The sequence below is a fragment of the Melospiza georgiana genome, chromosome 15 (assembly GCF_028018845.1).
Source record: "Melospiza georgiana isolate bMelGeo1 chromosome 15, bMelGeo1.pri, whole genome shotgun sequence".
NCBI classification, from domain to species: Eukaryota; Metazoa; Chordata; class Aves; order Passeriformes; family Passerellidae; genus Melospiza; species Melospiza georgiana.
The window spans coordinates 3,901,484-3,918,531 of record NC_080444.1 but is presented as its reverse complement, the minus strand read 5'-3'; the positions used below and the strand labels follow the sequence as shown (position 1 = coordinate 3,918,531).

The 17,048-nt window shown below is 40.5% G+C and overlaps 1 protein-coding gene across 2 annotated transcripts in view; it reads right to left on the bottom strand.

The window, feature by feature from the left end:
- The window catches only part of RNF145 (ring finger protein 145), a 44,483-nt gene that overhangs the window by 15,316 nt on the left and 12,119 nt on the right, over positions 1-17,048 (bottom strand). For both annotated transcript variants that reach the window (XM_058035016.1, XM_058035017.1), the window contains exons 3-4: positions 11,093-11,201; positions 2,192-2,283 (exon numbers count right to left, since the gene is read on the bottom strand). In XM_058035016.1, coding sequence (XP_057890999.1) covers positions 2,192-2,283; positions 11,093-11,201 — 201 coding nt within the window. The remainder of the gene's footprint in view (positions 1-2,191; positions 2,284-11,092; positions 11,202-17,048) is intronic.

The window sequence follows — 17,048 nt, the reverse complement described above, 5'->3', positions numbered from 1 at the left end:
AAAGTATCCTAGAGTTAATATAAAACCCCATTACTGTGCATAAGTAAAAGCAAGTCTTCGTGGTAGCATCACTTGCAAAACCCCCCAGCAGCTTTCAGAAGCTCACAGCTGCTGTGCTCCAGAGCAGCTCACTCATCCAAGGGGCCATGTCCAAAGACACTTATTTCTCCCATCCAGCACTTAGGAACACATTATTATCCCCAGACAATAGTCATCAGACTGAGTTAAATGTGGGGGAAAAAATGACTGTGAGATCCCATTCAGAAAGTATTAATGAACAAAAGCATAAACAAAGGTTACTTTTGTGAACCAATTGATGCTGTACATCATTCCCTTAACTCTGACCAGAACTTCAGGAACCAGAGCTGTACCAGCAGTACCATTATTCCATTCCCTCATGCACCTGGCTTTGGTGCCTGTCAGCAGTGCTGCAGCACAACACCCTGTCAGGATGTGTGAGAAAAAGATGGAGCAAAGCACCTGTACATTCATTTTGCTGTGAAGATGACACCACTCGGTGCTGTGTATCCCTGAAACTCCACTGAATAAATAACCTTGTATACATCAAATCTTGTATACAACAAATGATAACATTTCATATTTATACAAAACATTGTCAAGACTCACAGGCCACTTTCACAAGTCTTCCCCAAAGATGACTGCTTGTCATCAAGACCAAAATTACATTTTCAAGTTGGCTTTGAAAGAATAAGGACAATTAAATATGTTAACACATACACATTTGCTAGTACAGTCACAAACACCTATTTCTGAAACAAAATTACAGTAAGGGGACACTAATCTGATACCCACTACAACCCAAAACTATTGAATAAAGCCATTATCTTTTTCTCACTTGTTTTTAGTGCCTATTAAAACCTAGATGCAGCATGCTGGGTTTGACTCTTGGTTTAGTTTTCAGGTGTTACTGAATGACACAATGCCTCCTGATCTATTCCTGCCCAGGCCTGCATGATACTTTCTGTGGGATTCTGCTTTACCATGGAACCCTGCACTGCACCTGGGAGAGATTCACAGGTCTAATTACAAACATTTTCTCATAAAAAGCATGCCAAAAGCTCTAGCTGTACTTTGGCATCACTTGACAAGACATTCAGAAGAGAGAGAAGTACACCCAGACATTCAGAAGAGAGATGAAATTATATCTAAATAATCTTTCCTTGAAAATTACCAGCATTACTTCTATTAAAAATATTAAAATCAAAGACAAATGCCACATTTGAAAGTAAAGATGCAGGCAAACAGGAGATGGGTAAATTCTGTCAGACCTAACATACTGTAAAGTGGTAAAGCCATTTTTATCTGCCAGTAGCAGCTGCAAGTAAACAGAAAGCAGCTGAGTTTTGCCAACAGTAGTACATGGCTGACTAAATCTGTCAATAATCTGATGGAAACCATAGATCTTAGTGAAAGGAATTCAGGAAGATTTTTCTTGCAAGCTTGTCTCAGGCTTCATTTTAAAAGACACATGGTGTGTGTGTGTGTGTATTCCAGTATCCTCTCAGGAGAACATATGGTTTAGTGTAGCAACCTTAACAGTGAATTTATTCTCTTCCAGTCAAAGTTCAAAGGGTAAGGAAACACTCTGGGAAGTCCAATTCTTCGTGATTTATTTGGGATTTTTGGGTAGGGATGTCATCTCTGCCATTAATCAAACAATTTAAATATGTTTAATTAGAAATATCCTCAGGACTCTGTAAAAAAACCAGCAGCCTGTAGTCCCATGCTCACACCCATCAATGTATTTCATCAGATTTTGTAAGAGAATGACAGTGTTTAGCCAGAAAGTCGATGAAGAATTTATGTGCACAGCACCTGAACTGACAAAAACACTACAAATGCACTCAACTATTGAAATTTCTACAGTACTTTCCACATAAACGTCATTACAGACACTCCAGTTGTTCTGAATCAGACTGCATAGTCTGAGAATAACAGGGGCAGAGCATAACAAACAGACCTGGAAAGTATTTCAGATCTGCAAGTATGAGGTATTGGTAAATCAGTGGCATAGAAAAAGCCAAGCAGGATACAGCTGTCCTCCCATGCCTCTTGCATATTAATAAGAATCACAACAAGTTAAAATAATAAAAGACAAAGAGGTAAAACATGCAAATGTTCCAATGAAGAGAATCAGAGCTGTCTCCCCTCAGTTACCTGAAGCACTCACCTACTAAAGCAGTCATGAACCGGTTCATGGAGAGAGGCTCCAGGTACATTGGTCCTTCATAGCCCGATTCCAGTTCGCTCCTCACATAATCCCTAAAAACACAAACCCACAAACTGTTATGATCCATCTGATTCAGACAAGAAGCAATTTATTCATTCCACATGTATGTAACTTCAGTGTACATCACAGCCAATTAACTAAACTGCAAAATGCAATATTAACACTGCTGTTCCAGCAGCCAGGCTGATGGAAGGATCCAACTGAGGCATGACTTAAGGGAGAGCAGAATTATCTGTAATTAGACTCACTGGCAGAGCTGTAAAAATCCTTTGGGACATCTAAGCTGTTCTTCAGAGCGTGGCCTCAAAACTGCTTATTGACAAAGCCTCTTAGGCACCATTCCATTTTTAAGTATCCTTATTAAGTGGTTTTCTTCCTAACAATAATTTCTTTTCCCACCAGCAATGTGTGAAAAAAAAATCTGAGAGCTTGACAGAGAGATCTTCCAATTCAATACTTACAGTATTTTGCACTTAAGAAGTTCTTTACATTCAATTAAAAGATAAGTATGAAGGAAAAGCAATAGTCATGGAGTAGAGTCAGGAACAGAGTTGCTACATCACCATTCTGTTCAACACAGAATTTGAAAGTTTAGTTCTATCCTAGCAGACACCCACAAACTGATAAAACACTATTGACAGATACAGTAAGAGCTTGAAAATCTCTCAGAATTCCCCTCAGAAAAGGTGGGCTGGGAGGGTGGGCTCTAGCAATCAAAGTGCAAGGTAAGAACCTGAGGACCCTGGGCAGTTTTCCATTGTTGGTGGTTATCCTTTGGCTCTGCCCTTGAGTAGGTTAACACACCAACAGAACTCAAATACAAACCTCACACTAAGAGCAGGCATTTCACACCTTCAGAAGCTGATCCTGGACCAGCACAGCAGGAATTCTGCAGTGGCTCCTTAATCTGCCATCAGACAGCAGGCAATACTCCTGACCTTCCACATCCAGCCTGTTTTTCTGCCATGGCCTGTGACCTTTCCTGCTCCTCTCCAGGGCAGCTGCAGCTCCACCCTCGTCAGGGCACCACCAGCTCTGCCATCAGCAGCACAAAACCTGAGCTTGTTTCTGTCTGATCCTGTCCAGGACTCACATCTACCTGCACCACATCCTGGGAATGCCAGACAGACACACTTGGTCTGACCCTGCATGGAGCTCAGTCTGTTTGCTCGAGGGGCAATTCAGTTATTCTGTGTTTATTTTTATCACTGAGGCCAGCCACACTTGCTGGGAGCAGATGCAGACAAAGCACAGCAAAACAGGACTGGAAACCACAGCCAATGCAAGAACTGCTCTTTTTATTTTAGTGCAGAAATAGATGCAATTTAGTGCTACTGGGAACATTCTCTTCTCCCCAGAAATGTGGGAATATACCCTGCTCCTAGGATTAACTTGCTACCCCAAGCAAAGGTATTCACATTTTCACTTGCAAAACATCTCTGGAATTCAAGATATAAATCTCAAAGTACTAAAACAAACACTTCAAAGCCTGTTCTTCATAGCTGACAACACTGCCTACTCAGAGCAGCTTTTCAAGTGTCATAGTATACGTGAGGTATGTTGAAATGAGTGCTTTAGACTGCAACCTACAATTAAAAGCACATGAGGACTGAAAAGGCACCTCAAATGACAATTCCAGACAGAAATCTTCCCTCTGTTCTCCAGGTATAGCTAAGCACAAGTGCTTTTTTTCCACCTTCCCAAATCCATAAGGTTGTAATCCTTTGGGCAAAGGGGTTATTTTTATTTATTTTCATCATATGGACCAGCAGAAAGCACTTTCTGAAAACATCAGCAACACAAACAGGATAATCCATCAGTTACAGAAGAGAAAAAAATAACAGCCCTTGCAAGATACTGTAGATGGCTTTTTGTCTCAGCAAAATCATACTCCATCCTCAAATTTTGGCTGGAAACACTGGCTATTTCTAAGCTGCTGGAAGGAAAGCAGTGAAGACATCAAGTTTCTTCTATATTTGTTAGGAAACAGGTTATAAAATCATCCAGGATACCAAGTGCAGCAGGATGACCTTACACAACTTAGCCAAGAGACACGAACAAAGCTGCACTTACAGTTGCTTCTTCACCACCAGAACGTGCTTGGATATGACCCAAATTTCCTCAAGCTGCATTTCTTGCTGTTGTCTGATTCAGTCATCTGCACAGAGGTCTGCACTTGGCTGAATTCTCTAAGTAACTCTCAATTAAAACTGAGTTTTAGGCCCACCAGTTTGGAGAAGCAATGTTTTAAGATCTCCTAAATTTTTTAAACAGTATTTTTAGCTGATGGCTGAATGAGGAAAGTGAAAGCAATGATTCTCCTATTACCAGTACAAACACAAGGATCTTTTGGCACAGACACCAATCAGAAGATGCCTCAAACAGCTGCAGTGCCATACAAGATGCTGAAAAAAGCAAGTGCCTGCACTCAATTTTGATCAATTAAAACTGTATTAATCTCCAGCTTTTACATTTGAGGATTGTTCACTTTACTGCAGCAGTGTAAGAAAACAAGAAGGCTAAAATCATTATTTACTAGTTAATGAAATGACTGAAACTACATTACTTTGGAAAATTAGGATTTAAGAATAAAGCTTAGATCAGATTCATGCTGCAGATTCATTCCCAGCCTCATTTAATCCAACTGCTGGCCTGTTAACAGGTACCTATGGACAGTCAGGACTAAATTGCTCCAAAGGTGATCATTTTTCACATGTGATCATTTCTTTGTTTCTGAAGTACAAAAAGGTCTTCCATCACTAAAAATATGCTTTATAATTGACTGACATAAGGTACAGTGGTTATCTGACCTGACTCATATTGCTGACATTTACTTTGGGTGATTAATCTGCATTGTCAACATCAAACACACTCTCACAGGTTTCTAATGTCTACAGACAATCTTAAAATTAAGTGTATTTTAAGTTTGTCCCTAAGAAGCAATTCAGTCTCTTGCTCCCACCCTTCTCATTTTAAGCTCTGTGAGGCTCAAGCCACCTGGGATACAATCATAATAAAACTGCAAAACATGAAATAAGATAATTAGGTGAACTCCAGTTTTAGCATTAACAGTGTGTTTAATCTTATCACTTCTATTCTGCATCAGTTATTTTTCCCAAGCTGCTTTTTGCTGGAAATGGGTAAAAAGAAACGTGCTTCTTTTAAGCAAGACATTAGTGCTACTACATATGAAATAAAACCAGCATCCACCTTCCTTGTCAGGAGCAACAGGATTGTGGTAAATTAATTTAGTTCACTGCATTCTTTCAAACTGCATTCTTTTGTCTGAGTAGTTTTCCTCAGCATGAGTAGCTGAAGCTGCTGGAGTCTTCAGCCACAAGCTGCAAGCTCCACCTAGGAAAGCTGAACTTAGCTTGAACTCCAGCTCAGTTACATGAAGGGAGGCCCTGGGAGCAGTGTGAGCTCTGGGTCACAGCAGAAGCTGCAACCCAGCCAAATAAAAGCAGCCAACACCCACCTGGAGACAGAGAGAATCCAAGAAGGTCCCAGACCATCCAGCACTGGACCAAGGGGTTTGTGCAAAGCACACCAAGAGTGGATGCAGGATGGGTTCATTGAGGGCACAAAGGCTCAGTGATTTTTGTGTTCTGGCTCCCTGGCTGCAGGCACCCAGCTCAAGCTGTTCCTATTGCTGTGCCATTCCATTATTAAACTAATTTCTTTTGGAATTGGAGACTGCTGCAGGAAACTTTCACAACTTGTCGTCTCCCAACACCCAAGTGCTGGCACCATGTGAGTTCACCAGGTACTCTGGAGCAGAAGGCATTGAAGGGTGAGTGCTGAAACTCCCCAGGCAGATTTGGAGAAGGTCCTGCAGTGGGTTTGAGTCGCTCTCAGAGCCTCATCAGACAGTAATGTGCACACAGAAAAGGGATTCAATTCCACATGAAAGAACAGAGTTCGAGTGCCTCATAGCAATGGGAAATCTAATTCTTCAGGTACAAACTGTTGGCCAAATCTGACACCAAGACTGGATCCAGCTGCACCTACACTCCTCTCTGAACCTCCTGACTCCACAGGAGGGTCTCCCTGACAATCTCTTTTGCTGCTTGTTCTTTATTCTTTCTGGTAACAGGGAACAAACTCGGTGTAGAAAAGGGGATGCCCTTGGCCAAGGTATTGCAAAATTGAGGAAAGATTTATGGTACAGCTCAATTATCTAAAGAGCACACTGTGGCCTTGTGCCAGGAGGAATGGCCATATATTACTGGGACAGCTGGTGGGGGCCCCAGGAAATTTGGCCACTACATGGAACTCTCAATCAATTAAGACTCACTTATTTACGACTCCGCTTAGAGGATAAAAGCCCTGGACAAATGCATTGGTGCTTGAGGGAAAGAAAATTGGATACACCAGGCTCATGTCAAACAGGGGTGAGTAACCAGCCAGCTAATGAATGATGGCACTATGAAGAACTGATACTCTGAAGAGATGGAGTGGAACAGCTCACTCACCACTCCTGGTGCTGTTAACCCAGATGAGCAGAGCTGCATGGCTAAGTACATAATCAATGCACAATTCAGTGTGGTATGAAGTTAACAGGACTAAAGAGCAGCTAATTCACATGGATTGTTAGGGGCTGGGTTACCCAGCCCCTAAAGCTCTGTAAAACCCAAGGAAGCAGCTCTCATTTTTTGTTGTGAATCCAAAACAGCTCATGATCCAACCACTGCCTCACTGCCCAGTACAACGAGCTCAGCCACCAGCCCTCCACAGGTAAGGAGGAAAAATTTCATCATTTCAGAAATTTCATCATTTCTGAAATCAGCACTAGCTCTTAGCTGCATCCAAGCACAATTGTAGATAAAATCTATGGTAGCCACAACCATAAGAGAAGGGGAAGGGTGTATCTTACACATTGAAATAAAAAAAAAAAAAAAATTGAGAAAATGCAAATGATTTTGAAAGAGAATTCAAATAGTGGTGGTATGCAGCCAATTTCCCATATAGCTCTAGAGTAATAATGGCAGAGCTTTTCTCTCAACAATATACACCCCATTAATTCTAATGCATCCCAGTAATTCTAACACCACAGACCCAATCCCTGTACTAGCACTGAATCATGATGGAACTGCTCTCTACCCACCAGAGCTGAGTATGGGCCCAACACAACAGTATCAAATGGCAGAGTATCAATGTTGATGTGCGTGTTGCTGGAGAACAACAGGGATTTATTTGTGAAAGAAAAACCATCAAAGCTCAAGACATTTGTTTTGACACTGAACAAAGTGTCTGTCACTTGAAATACATTCCAAAGAAAACCCTGAAACAGTACTTGCCTATGTTGGAAAAGGATGTGTTTGTGTAAGAACTCTTTGTAATCTTATGTTTGTAAATAATATCACTACAGGGACAATAATCACTCAATTACTTCTAACTGTAGAAACACTGTAGGATGCAAGTTTAATTATTCAGCTCCTATTATGTCCAATCAATGGTTACAGTCCAATTATACTTAAGCTAAAATTTACTACCTATCCCCATCAGAATGAATCCTGCACTGGTGAGAAAGCCACTAAAATCTGATCACCTGTATCAACTGCTGGAATGTGGCCAAAATGACGGACAAAAAATTCTAGTCACCATTCAGTGCAGAAGAGATGCATCACGTCTTGGGAAAAGTGAAGAAGGAGGCACAATGGAGGGAAAAATGAAGAAAGAGGCATCCACTTATGGTAGAAAACTTTTTTTGGGTCGTCACCAACAGCAATGTAATCTATATTAAGATGCTCCATCCAGTGGTGACCTTGTTCACTCTGCTAATATTGTGCTTATTTCTTGTAATAACGTTGTATGTGAGACTAAGGGTTGTCTTTAAAGACTGTGAGTTCCTTCTGACACATGAGGAGGAATGCTTAATAAAAAAAGCAGGACTGCTGTACATAAGTTGTGTTCTTCTAACTGTATTCTTTTGTCTGAGTGGCTTTGCTTAGCAGAAGTAGCTGAAGCTGCTGGAGGTTTTAGGCCACAAGCTCCAAACTCTCACCAGCTCCAAGATCCCACCTAGAAAAGCCAAATTTATCTTGAACTCCTGCTCAGTTACATTAAGGGAAGCCCTGAGAGCAGTGTGAACTGGAAGATAGGGAGGCCATAACTCAGCAGGAGCTGCAACCCAGCCAGATAAAAGCAGCCAACACCCACCTGAAGACAGAGAAAGAATCCAATATGAAAAAAGAAGATCCTAGACCAAAACCCACCACTGGACCAAGGGGTGTTTGCAAAGCTCATGAGGAGTGGATGCAGGATGGGTGCATTGACTGGAAGGGTGCAAAGGCCCAAGGATTTGTGTGCTCTGGGTCCCTGACTGCAGGCACCCAGCTCAAGCTGTTCCTATTACTGTGCCTCTCACTTATTAAACTTATTTCTCCTGAAATTGGAGACTGCTGCAGGAAACCTAAGGCAAAGAGATTTCATTAAATTGGATTTTGGGTTTTTAAAGCTCTCTTCTTTCCATAAACACAGATGGTATGTTATTTCCACCCAAATTGCCAGGTTAGCATGCTACATACAAATGAAGCATCTTCTGGGGTGCTCCAAGTATTCACAAACATTACCTAAACCATCTTTACACATTAAGGTAATTCTCAGCTCAGCAGGTAAGGAAAGAAAACATTTAAAAATTAAATAACTTGTCAAGGTCACATAAACCTGGAAGTCTGAAGTCAGAGCTTAACTATAAAATTCAGATGATCTTATTTCCAGACTTGCAGATGAAGTGCAAGCTATTTCTGGGGTGGAAAAAAAGCACTGAAAGCTGAAGTCTTTCAACAGCTCAGAATTTCCAGGACACTGCAGAGTCACAAGTGCCAGATGATTCTGGTCTTGTTCTATAATTTGCACTAACCAAACTGGCCTCAATATAAGACCTCTTCATTGGTCTTAAATAGCATCCCAACTGGTAGTGCATGCAAGCAAGTCCCTGGAAGTTTTCAGCTCTGAGCAGAATTACTAACAAAAAACACTGAAAAACAGTTTGCACATGTGACTACTGTGTGTCTTGTAATGATCAGGCTGCTAAATAGAAACATAAGTTGGAACTGGATAGCTTTGGCAATAAGAGGAATGGCTCTGCCAACAGATATGTCTGTCACATTTTACTATTTTCAGTGTGAAAACTAATGGGATTTAAAAATTCTTTTGTAGGGCTAATTCAAGTGTCACTCCCCAGATCTGATTCCCTGACTGCACAAAGGTTTCAGCTGAGAGCCCCTTGCACTGTGCTTCCTTCCAATCCAAACCAGCCCAGGGAATGGGAAAGCTCACTCAGAAGTGTCAGCAGCTACATTTGCCTTGCAAAATACCTTGGGAATACTGCTGGACTATTTGAATCCATGACATCTTTTAATTAAATATATTTTTTGTGCTAGTTGATGCAAGATTTAATTAAAGTCTTCATTAACTCGCTCCAGGAGCACCAAGTAGAGAAAGCTTAGAAGGAACACACAGAACAGTCCAAGCAGTATTTACTAAATATGTTACAATAAAGCCTATTAAGTCTTAAACCTCACAAAGCAACAGAAGTCAGAATTTCTATTACACAGAAACACAAACAAGGTATTAGAAGCAAACACAGTGCAATCCCTTAATGTATCAACCAAATATATAACATCTCCCTTTCTTCCAAAAAAATTCAAGACCTGGAGTGGCATAAAAACCTCCAGCTGTAAATGTTCTGCACCAAAGCCCTCTGTCTGATTGGCATTTGTTACCAGATTTATTACTTCAACACTTAAATAATGTTTAGGTTGCTTTTTCTAATAAATAAGTCTTTAACCCTCTAAGAAACACCCACAAACTCCATCTATAACAAGTCAGGACTCCCCTGAGGATGACAAATAAACCCTTTTTTCCTTCCTACCATGAGGCTATAACTCCTCTCTTGTACACTCATCCTTTCCAGGAAATCACTAACTGCAGCTCTGACAGCCACAACAGCGACATGTCAAATCAGCACAAAACCTTCATTAACACTCCCCTGAACTGCAACATATCAAGAAAAACATTCCAATAAACGCTCTGGAACAACAATTTTGATGTGGAAATAACAAAACTATCACTTCCCTTAAATCAATTGAAAGCACGTTTTTAAATGCTTCCCATCAGCAGGCACCAAAATAAGTCAGGCTCAAATCCATATTTTCAAAACTTCCCATGCAAAGCCTTTAATGTGATGGCAATGCCTTTGGTTCCAATTAAACACTGTGTCAGTAGGAAAGTTTACACTGGCTTTCAACACATTTAGCTGGGGCCAAGCAAAGATGGTTGATTCTGTCTTGTTTGACTCAGAGTTCTCCAGACTCCTGCTCTGTGTTTCAGATCCAAAACACCTGCATCCACTGTGAATTCAAATTTGTGTAATACATTTTAAGAATAAATTCCACTACTACTTTGCTTTTACTGGATTCCAGATCTGCTCTCTCTCCTGAGGTGCCAGGAAACTAAAAGTAACATCCTGTCTGCTGTGTAAAACACCCCAGTGCTGAAAGCATTTTAGCTGAGCCACTGAATAACTTAGATTACTGCATCAGAGGCCACATTTAGTCTTGTGGTAAGTGCTGTCTCTCCTTAGATTGGTGGGCATTGCACTCCCCAGACAAGCAGCTCAAAATTCCTGGTGTTTTTTCAATGACTTCAAAGAACTACTTGACTGCATATTTAATTCTGTAAACTTTTCCAAAGACAGAGAACAGCAAGATATATTTAGATGTCTGACATAGAAAAAAGGCCTCTACAAAATCATTTATAGAAAATATTAACAAAATAACTGTTCTTTTTCTAATGTCCAAACCAAGCTAATAAAATGAATCCATTTATCCTTACCTGGAAATTTGGTGCCCAGCATAAAGCAGCAGTGCCGTCAAAAAGTACAGGTAAAGCTGAACCAGGTGTTGCCTTGGTAAAGTTAGGAGCACAACACTTAAGATGTAACCTGTAACAAAAAACAGAAGCTGATATTTAAAAAAAAATGCTATCTAACACCAAATTAAAATAACACTTAGCATGTTCACAATTTAAGATGGGGACACAGAGGCTTTACTCCATATTAGTCATATAAAAGCCCACTCCAGCTATCAGGGTTGCATAAATCCACAGCCTGGGATTTGTAGCTTTTTATCCCAGCAGTTCCTGCACCTCTCATTAGCATTTAGTGAGGCTGCTGAAAATGACCCAATGCAGCTTTACTCTTTAAGGCCACAGCCTGGCTGCTCAGCAGCCTCTCCAACAAGCAGAACCCTGACCCTTATTTTCACAGGGATCTCACTCAGAGACCCACATAAAGCAGCACTTTGAAGTCCACTCCATAAGAGGGTGGTGCATGTCCAAACTCCTCCTTTCCAGACAGGCTGCAGGTCAAAAACCCACTCATGGTGCCCTTACAAATATTTATTTCCAGGCTCTCTCTCCATCACTGCAGTGCACTTGTGCTCCTTCTGAAGGTCAGCTCAAGTGCCTGGCACTGAAATCCATTTAGGAAAACAACCCAGCAACAGCCAACAACTCCCCTGAAGCTAAGAAAAAAAATGCTAGAGAAGAACAGATCCTGACCCTCACAGCCACACCAGTCATGCCACATTTAAAGTTCCATACATTTATTCAGCAACATCAGGCACAAGTCTTTTTAGCTAATTGATTTTTTGAGCTTTTGAAATATATTTGATCAACTCTAGATTAAGCAGTCATAAGCAGTGGCACAAGCAGGTACTATAAAACAGCTAGGGAACACAGCATGTTCCAGTATTTGAAAAAGATACTTTAGAGTCAGTATTTATGAAGAAGTATTTCAAGGCTGCTTAGTATCTGCCACGTTCAATAAGCCACCTCTGTAAAATTCTACCAACAGTTTGGTCTTCAAAATCTTGCAAGATGCTCCTAGAAAAGACAACAGACCCACAGGATGGCAAGCAGAGAGAGATCAATTCAGATAAGATAGATTATAAGATCAATGACAGACAAAGCCTATTTAGTTACCTTTTTAAAATACCAGTATATAATTTATGTATTTAACATTAAAAATAATTTTTCAATCACCTTCATGAAGTGGGTGTGACAAGTTGCACATTTGTCTCAGGATGTGCTTTTTTAAAAGCTGAAATAATTGGTAGTATTAAAAATCATTTATTAAAAATCAAGTGTCATACAAGCCACTAATTCTGTACAATATCACTTTGACCAGAGGGCTGGAGCACATCTCCTGTGAGGACAGGCTGGGAGAGCTGGGGCTGTTCAGCCTGGAGAACAGAATCATTTTTATTTTGAGCTTTTTTAAAGGGGCCTGAAGCACAGCACTCCATCAGTTTCCTTCTAGCAACTGTTTTTTACAGAATAACTTGCTTTTACTTACAGCACACCAGATGTTCTACACAATCAGTTTTCTTCACAAACACCTGTATTTGCTGGAATTCCCATTCACCACCTACCTTCCACCAAACACACAAATGACAAGAGCAGGAACTCCTCAGCAGTCTCCATGAAGACATTTCACTGCTTGCACCACACCACAGCCTCAAGAGCCAGCTCCAAGCTCTCAAACCACCTGCAGCCATTCCTACATCTCACCTCTGCTACATTCACCCCTGGATTCCTTTGGGAGGGACAATTCTCCCTGAGGAACAACCCACAACCATCTCTCATTCCAGCACGAGTCAAATCTCTCTAAACCTTTCCTTCTTGCTCTAGCCTGTGACTCACCTTCAGGTGAAGAACTAAATGGAGTTTATTATGCAGTCTTTTATTCCTCTATTACTCTATAAATAGTTTTAGAATACCTGTTTACTGTATCTGTATTTAAGCTCTGTCATCTTTACCTTATTCTATCACAAGAAAGTCTGCTCCTCGGCATGTGAGGATGTACCTGAGCAATGGCAGGATCGTTTCTGTAAAAGTAACACGTTTTAGAGGGCAGTAACAAAGATGTGATACAAAGATGCAAGGACTTCAATATCACTGAAGTTCATTCTTCTTTACAGGATCACGAATTTAATCAAAATATTTAGGATCCTTCAGGATACAATGAAGGAGTGAAAAAAAAATTTAAAAGGCTAAATTAAAAGATGAAGCAAGTGCTGTCACAGTGCCTTCTAAGCAGCAGGCTTCCACACTGCACAGATGCTCAGATCCACGAGACAGCCAAGGTTACTGCAGAAGCTTCTGCAATGAACTCCACTGCTCTGGAGTTTGGGCTGGAATGTAAATGCTCACTTTGAAGCAGCCATTTGGTTTAATTGTTAGACTTTGAAGAGGGGGAGAGCAACAGACATTTAAAGTAGTTCCCATTCAATCTTATTTACAATTTCCTCTTGTGACTTGGTAAGAGGGAGATTTCAGCACACTTCATACTGCAATATTTGCATTTTTGCTGCAGAGGCCCTATTCCCAAAGTGGTACCAACCTCATTTTTATCAACAAAGCTTCTGCCAAAAAAAAAAGCCAAATAATTCTTTACCAACCCATCTGATTGCACAAGAAAAGGAAGACAAGCTCAAATTCAGACACTTTCAATAATATTCTATTTCCTTTGTTCTCATACAGACAAATGAAGTAATTAGTGTACGATGTAAATAAGATTCCACTTAAAAAAGAAAAAAAAAAAACAGGAAATAAAATTTCTCACAGTAGCTTTCCCATCTAAATCATTACACTCTGTTTTCATTTGCACCTCCTCTGCCAGAAGAAAACACAATGCTGAGCACATATATCCCTTTGGAGAGAGTCCCCACACACAAGGACTTGGAGTTTGAGAAACAGCCATCTCACTGGGTAACCTCTGAGCAGGGGTTAACAATAACTAACACTCACTTCCATCCAAATGCAGCTTTTGAGCTCTGTGTCAGCAGTGAGCACTCCCCTCCTTTGATTTGGGCTGTGCTATTTTTGCTCTTGGGACTTGGTGCATTGTCCCTTTTGACTCACCATGAACATTTCTGGGTAAAGCAAGCAGCAGGCTCAGGGAAGCCCAATTCCTGCCCCAGTAAAGGAATGGTTCTAACACAAGTTAAAAACAATAAACAAAAAAAGATAAAGAAAAGAGAGAATAATCTTTCCTGAATAGTCAGAGTGCTGTAGTGCCACAACACCAAGAAGGAGACTTGCACCTTTATGCTTCCAGCTGTAAGGAGCATTACAGCAGACACATTCTGCCAATCTTAAAAATACACAAATCCCCACTCAGCTCCTATTCAGGAGCACAAGGAAGCAGAGAATTCCACTGCCTCTCATGCAAGATGGTACAGATTTAGGCTCCACTGGAGAAAATAAACTGTGAAAATCATCCTAAGCAGAAAAGCAAAGTTAAACACTGCTAGACAAGAACATTGGTGCATTAACCAGTTCATGACCTCATTTACAACCTGTTGATTCAGCTCAGTGGAAACCTCTGGCTGTGCAGTGCTCATTGTTCAGTGAGCAGCAGCTCAGACTGCCTTTCAGCAATCTCTCTCCATTGATGCACCACCAAGGTGTTCCCAGCTCCTCTCACCAGAATTACCTCTTTGCCAACTCAGGTGTCTGAGGTTTATTGACTGCACACAATGGAGGCTTCTGGAACATGATCAAAGTCACAACTCATCCTCTTTATGAGGCACTTTAGGGCTCATTTGCATGATTACAGATCCCTCGTGTCCATTTCATATCATCGCTCACAGTTTCCTGCACATTTAGTCTAAAAGTGAGAACTCTGCACATCAAAGAGTTCATAACATTTCTTAATAAGGCCACACCAAGTCTTGGAGTGCCAGAAAGCAGGAGCACAATTGCTTGGATTTTACCAGGAAATTAATTTAGGGGTCCCAACTTTTCCATTTTCCCATATCCTGTGAGGGTAAAGGGTCCATGATTTGCAAAGCAACTTGCTGGGAAGCAGCAAGTCCTGAGCCTCAGGCTCCATCCCAACAGGCAGCTCTCCTGCCTCAGAGGGATCAGTGCTCTCTGAGTTAGTCACTGCACTTCAGCCTAATCCTTGACTGTCCTCATTTCAGTTTGTTCAGACAAATATCTGGCCACTACATGCAAGTGCCAAAAGAACAGGACATACCTCTGAAAGCCTGCTTTTGAGATGGTAGAAGCACTACAGAAACAACTGGCACATTTATTTTTAATTCTCAGGATAACCAACCACCAGACTGGTTACACTGCAATTTACACAGAGATTTCATAAATTGCCAATGTCTAAATCATCCATCTCAAGGCAAGATTTTTAAAAGATATACTTTCATATACCTGTCCTCCAGAAAATGCCAGAAAATTAGTTCAAACTGAGAAAGCACACATCTAAACATGCTTGCACATATGGAAATTGGCATTTACTCAGTCATGGCTCAGAACAACTATAAACAGAGATCAGAAATCCTGTTATCAACATCTGCACATCTCAGTGAAAATAATGCCAACAAAACAATTTATTCATTACTGGGGTACTGCCATCAACAGCTGTTTCTTCAATTTTTAAATGCATAACAGATTGGGCACTTTAAGTATAAATAATCCAAGAAATTGAGTTCTTTACAGAGATTTGCAGTATTGTCTGAACAAATAAAATGGACTTTTGATTCTAGTTCTGCCATGTGATTAGGAGACTCTTTATAAATCACTAAGAGAAGCTGCAATGCTGTCATGAGACTGGTATTCAGAATCAAAAATTTCAAGCACTTCCTTTCAAAAAGGCTGCTAGTGGCTCCTTTTCAAAAAAAAAAAAAAAAAAAAAAAAAAAGTAGCAATGTGGGTTTCCAAAAAAGAGACATCAGCTTTATACAGAAAAGCTACCTGAAAATACCCATATGCTGAGAAAGCTGCTTAGGAAAAACCTACAACGTTTAGGGAGCAGTAAAGGAATCTTCAGTCCTGAGTCAGAAAATAAAAAAGGCTGTGCTGGATTTTGAGCATGGCACACTCTCTACCTCCTCCTGTGTCCTACCAACTGCAGCACACACTGCATTTTATCCAAGAAGAGAATGAGAAGATGTAACAAGTGATTATTTTAAGAAATAAAGACCAAGTCCATGTCATCAAATTGCACTTGATTAAAAATAGCTATAGTTTAAAATTAAATAGTAACACTCAGAAAATAGTTCTACTAGCCATTTATCCAAGTGCTGCTGCAGGAGAAAGACAGAAGACATGAGGCAGCAAAGCCAGAGATGCTGATCCTAAGCAGGACCTCATCTTTGTATGCATTAACTGTATTTACACATTTAAGTCATGCATCCTCTCTTGCAATTTTAGGAAATTTGTTTCTGTACTGAAACAACTCATTTCTTCTCACACTTAAGCTTCACTTGGCACTTCTTACAGTGTTTGTACCAGAGTAGAGTATCTCTCCCCTAAAAAGGCAACACAAAAAAAGAAATCTAAATAAAAGATCTACGTAAAGCACAAGAGCTTAAAGAGAAGTGGGCAGACCAAGGGTGCAATCAGCACAAAGGGCAGGAAGTCCAGCAGGTTTCTCCTCCCTCAAGCCCCCCTCATAAAAGCAGCATTCATAACAAGCAGCTTGCACCTAGCAAGTGATGTGACCAAGAGATTAAAGTATTAACCATGCAGTTCAAGAAACTGTCATTACAAACAGGCTTGTGAAAGATGACACATCTCCCACCTATTCCAAATATTCAAACACCTTTTTTTTTCCCTGAGAATTTCTTTTTATTTTTTGTAATAACAAAGAATACAGTTTAAGATAGAAAACTGCTCTATTTTTACTCTTGAGTAAGAAAACCCTGTATTTTGTGCAATTCTGTGCCTCACCCATGACAGTGACTTAAATTCCAAGCCTGACTCTGATTAT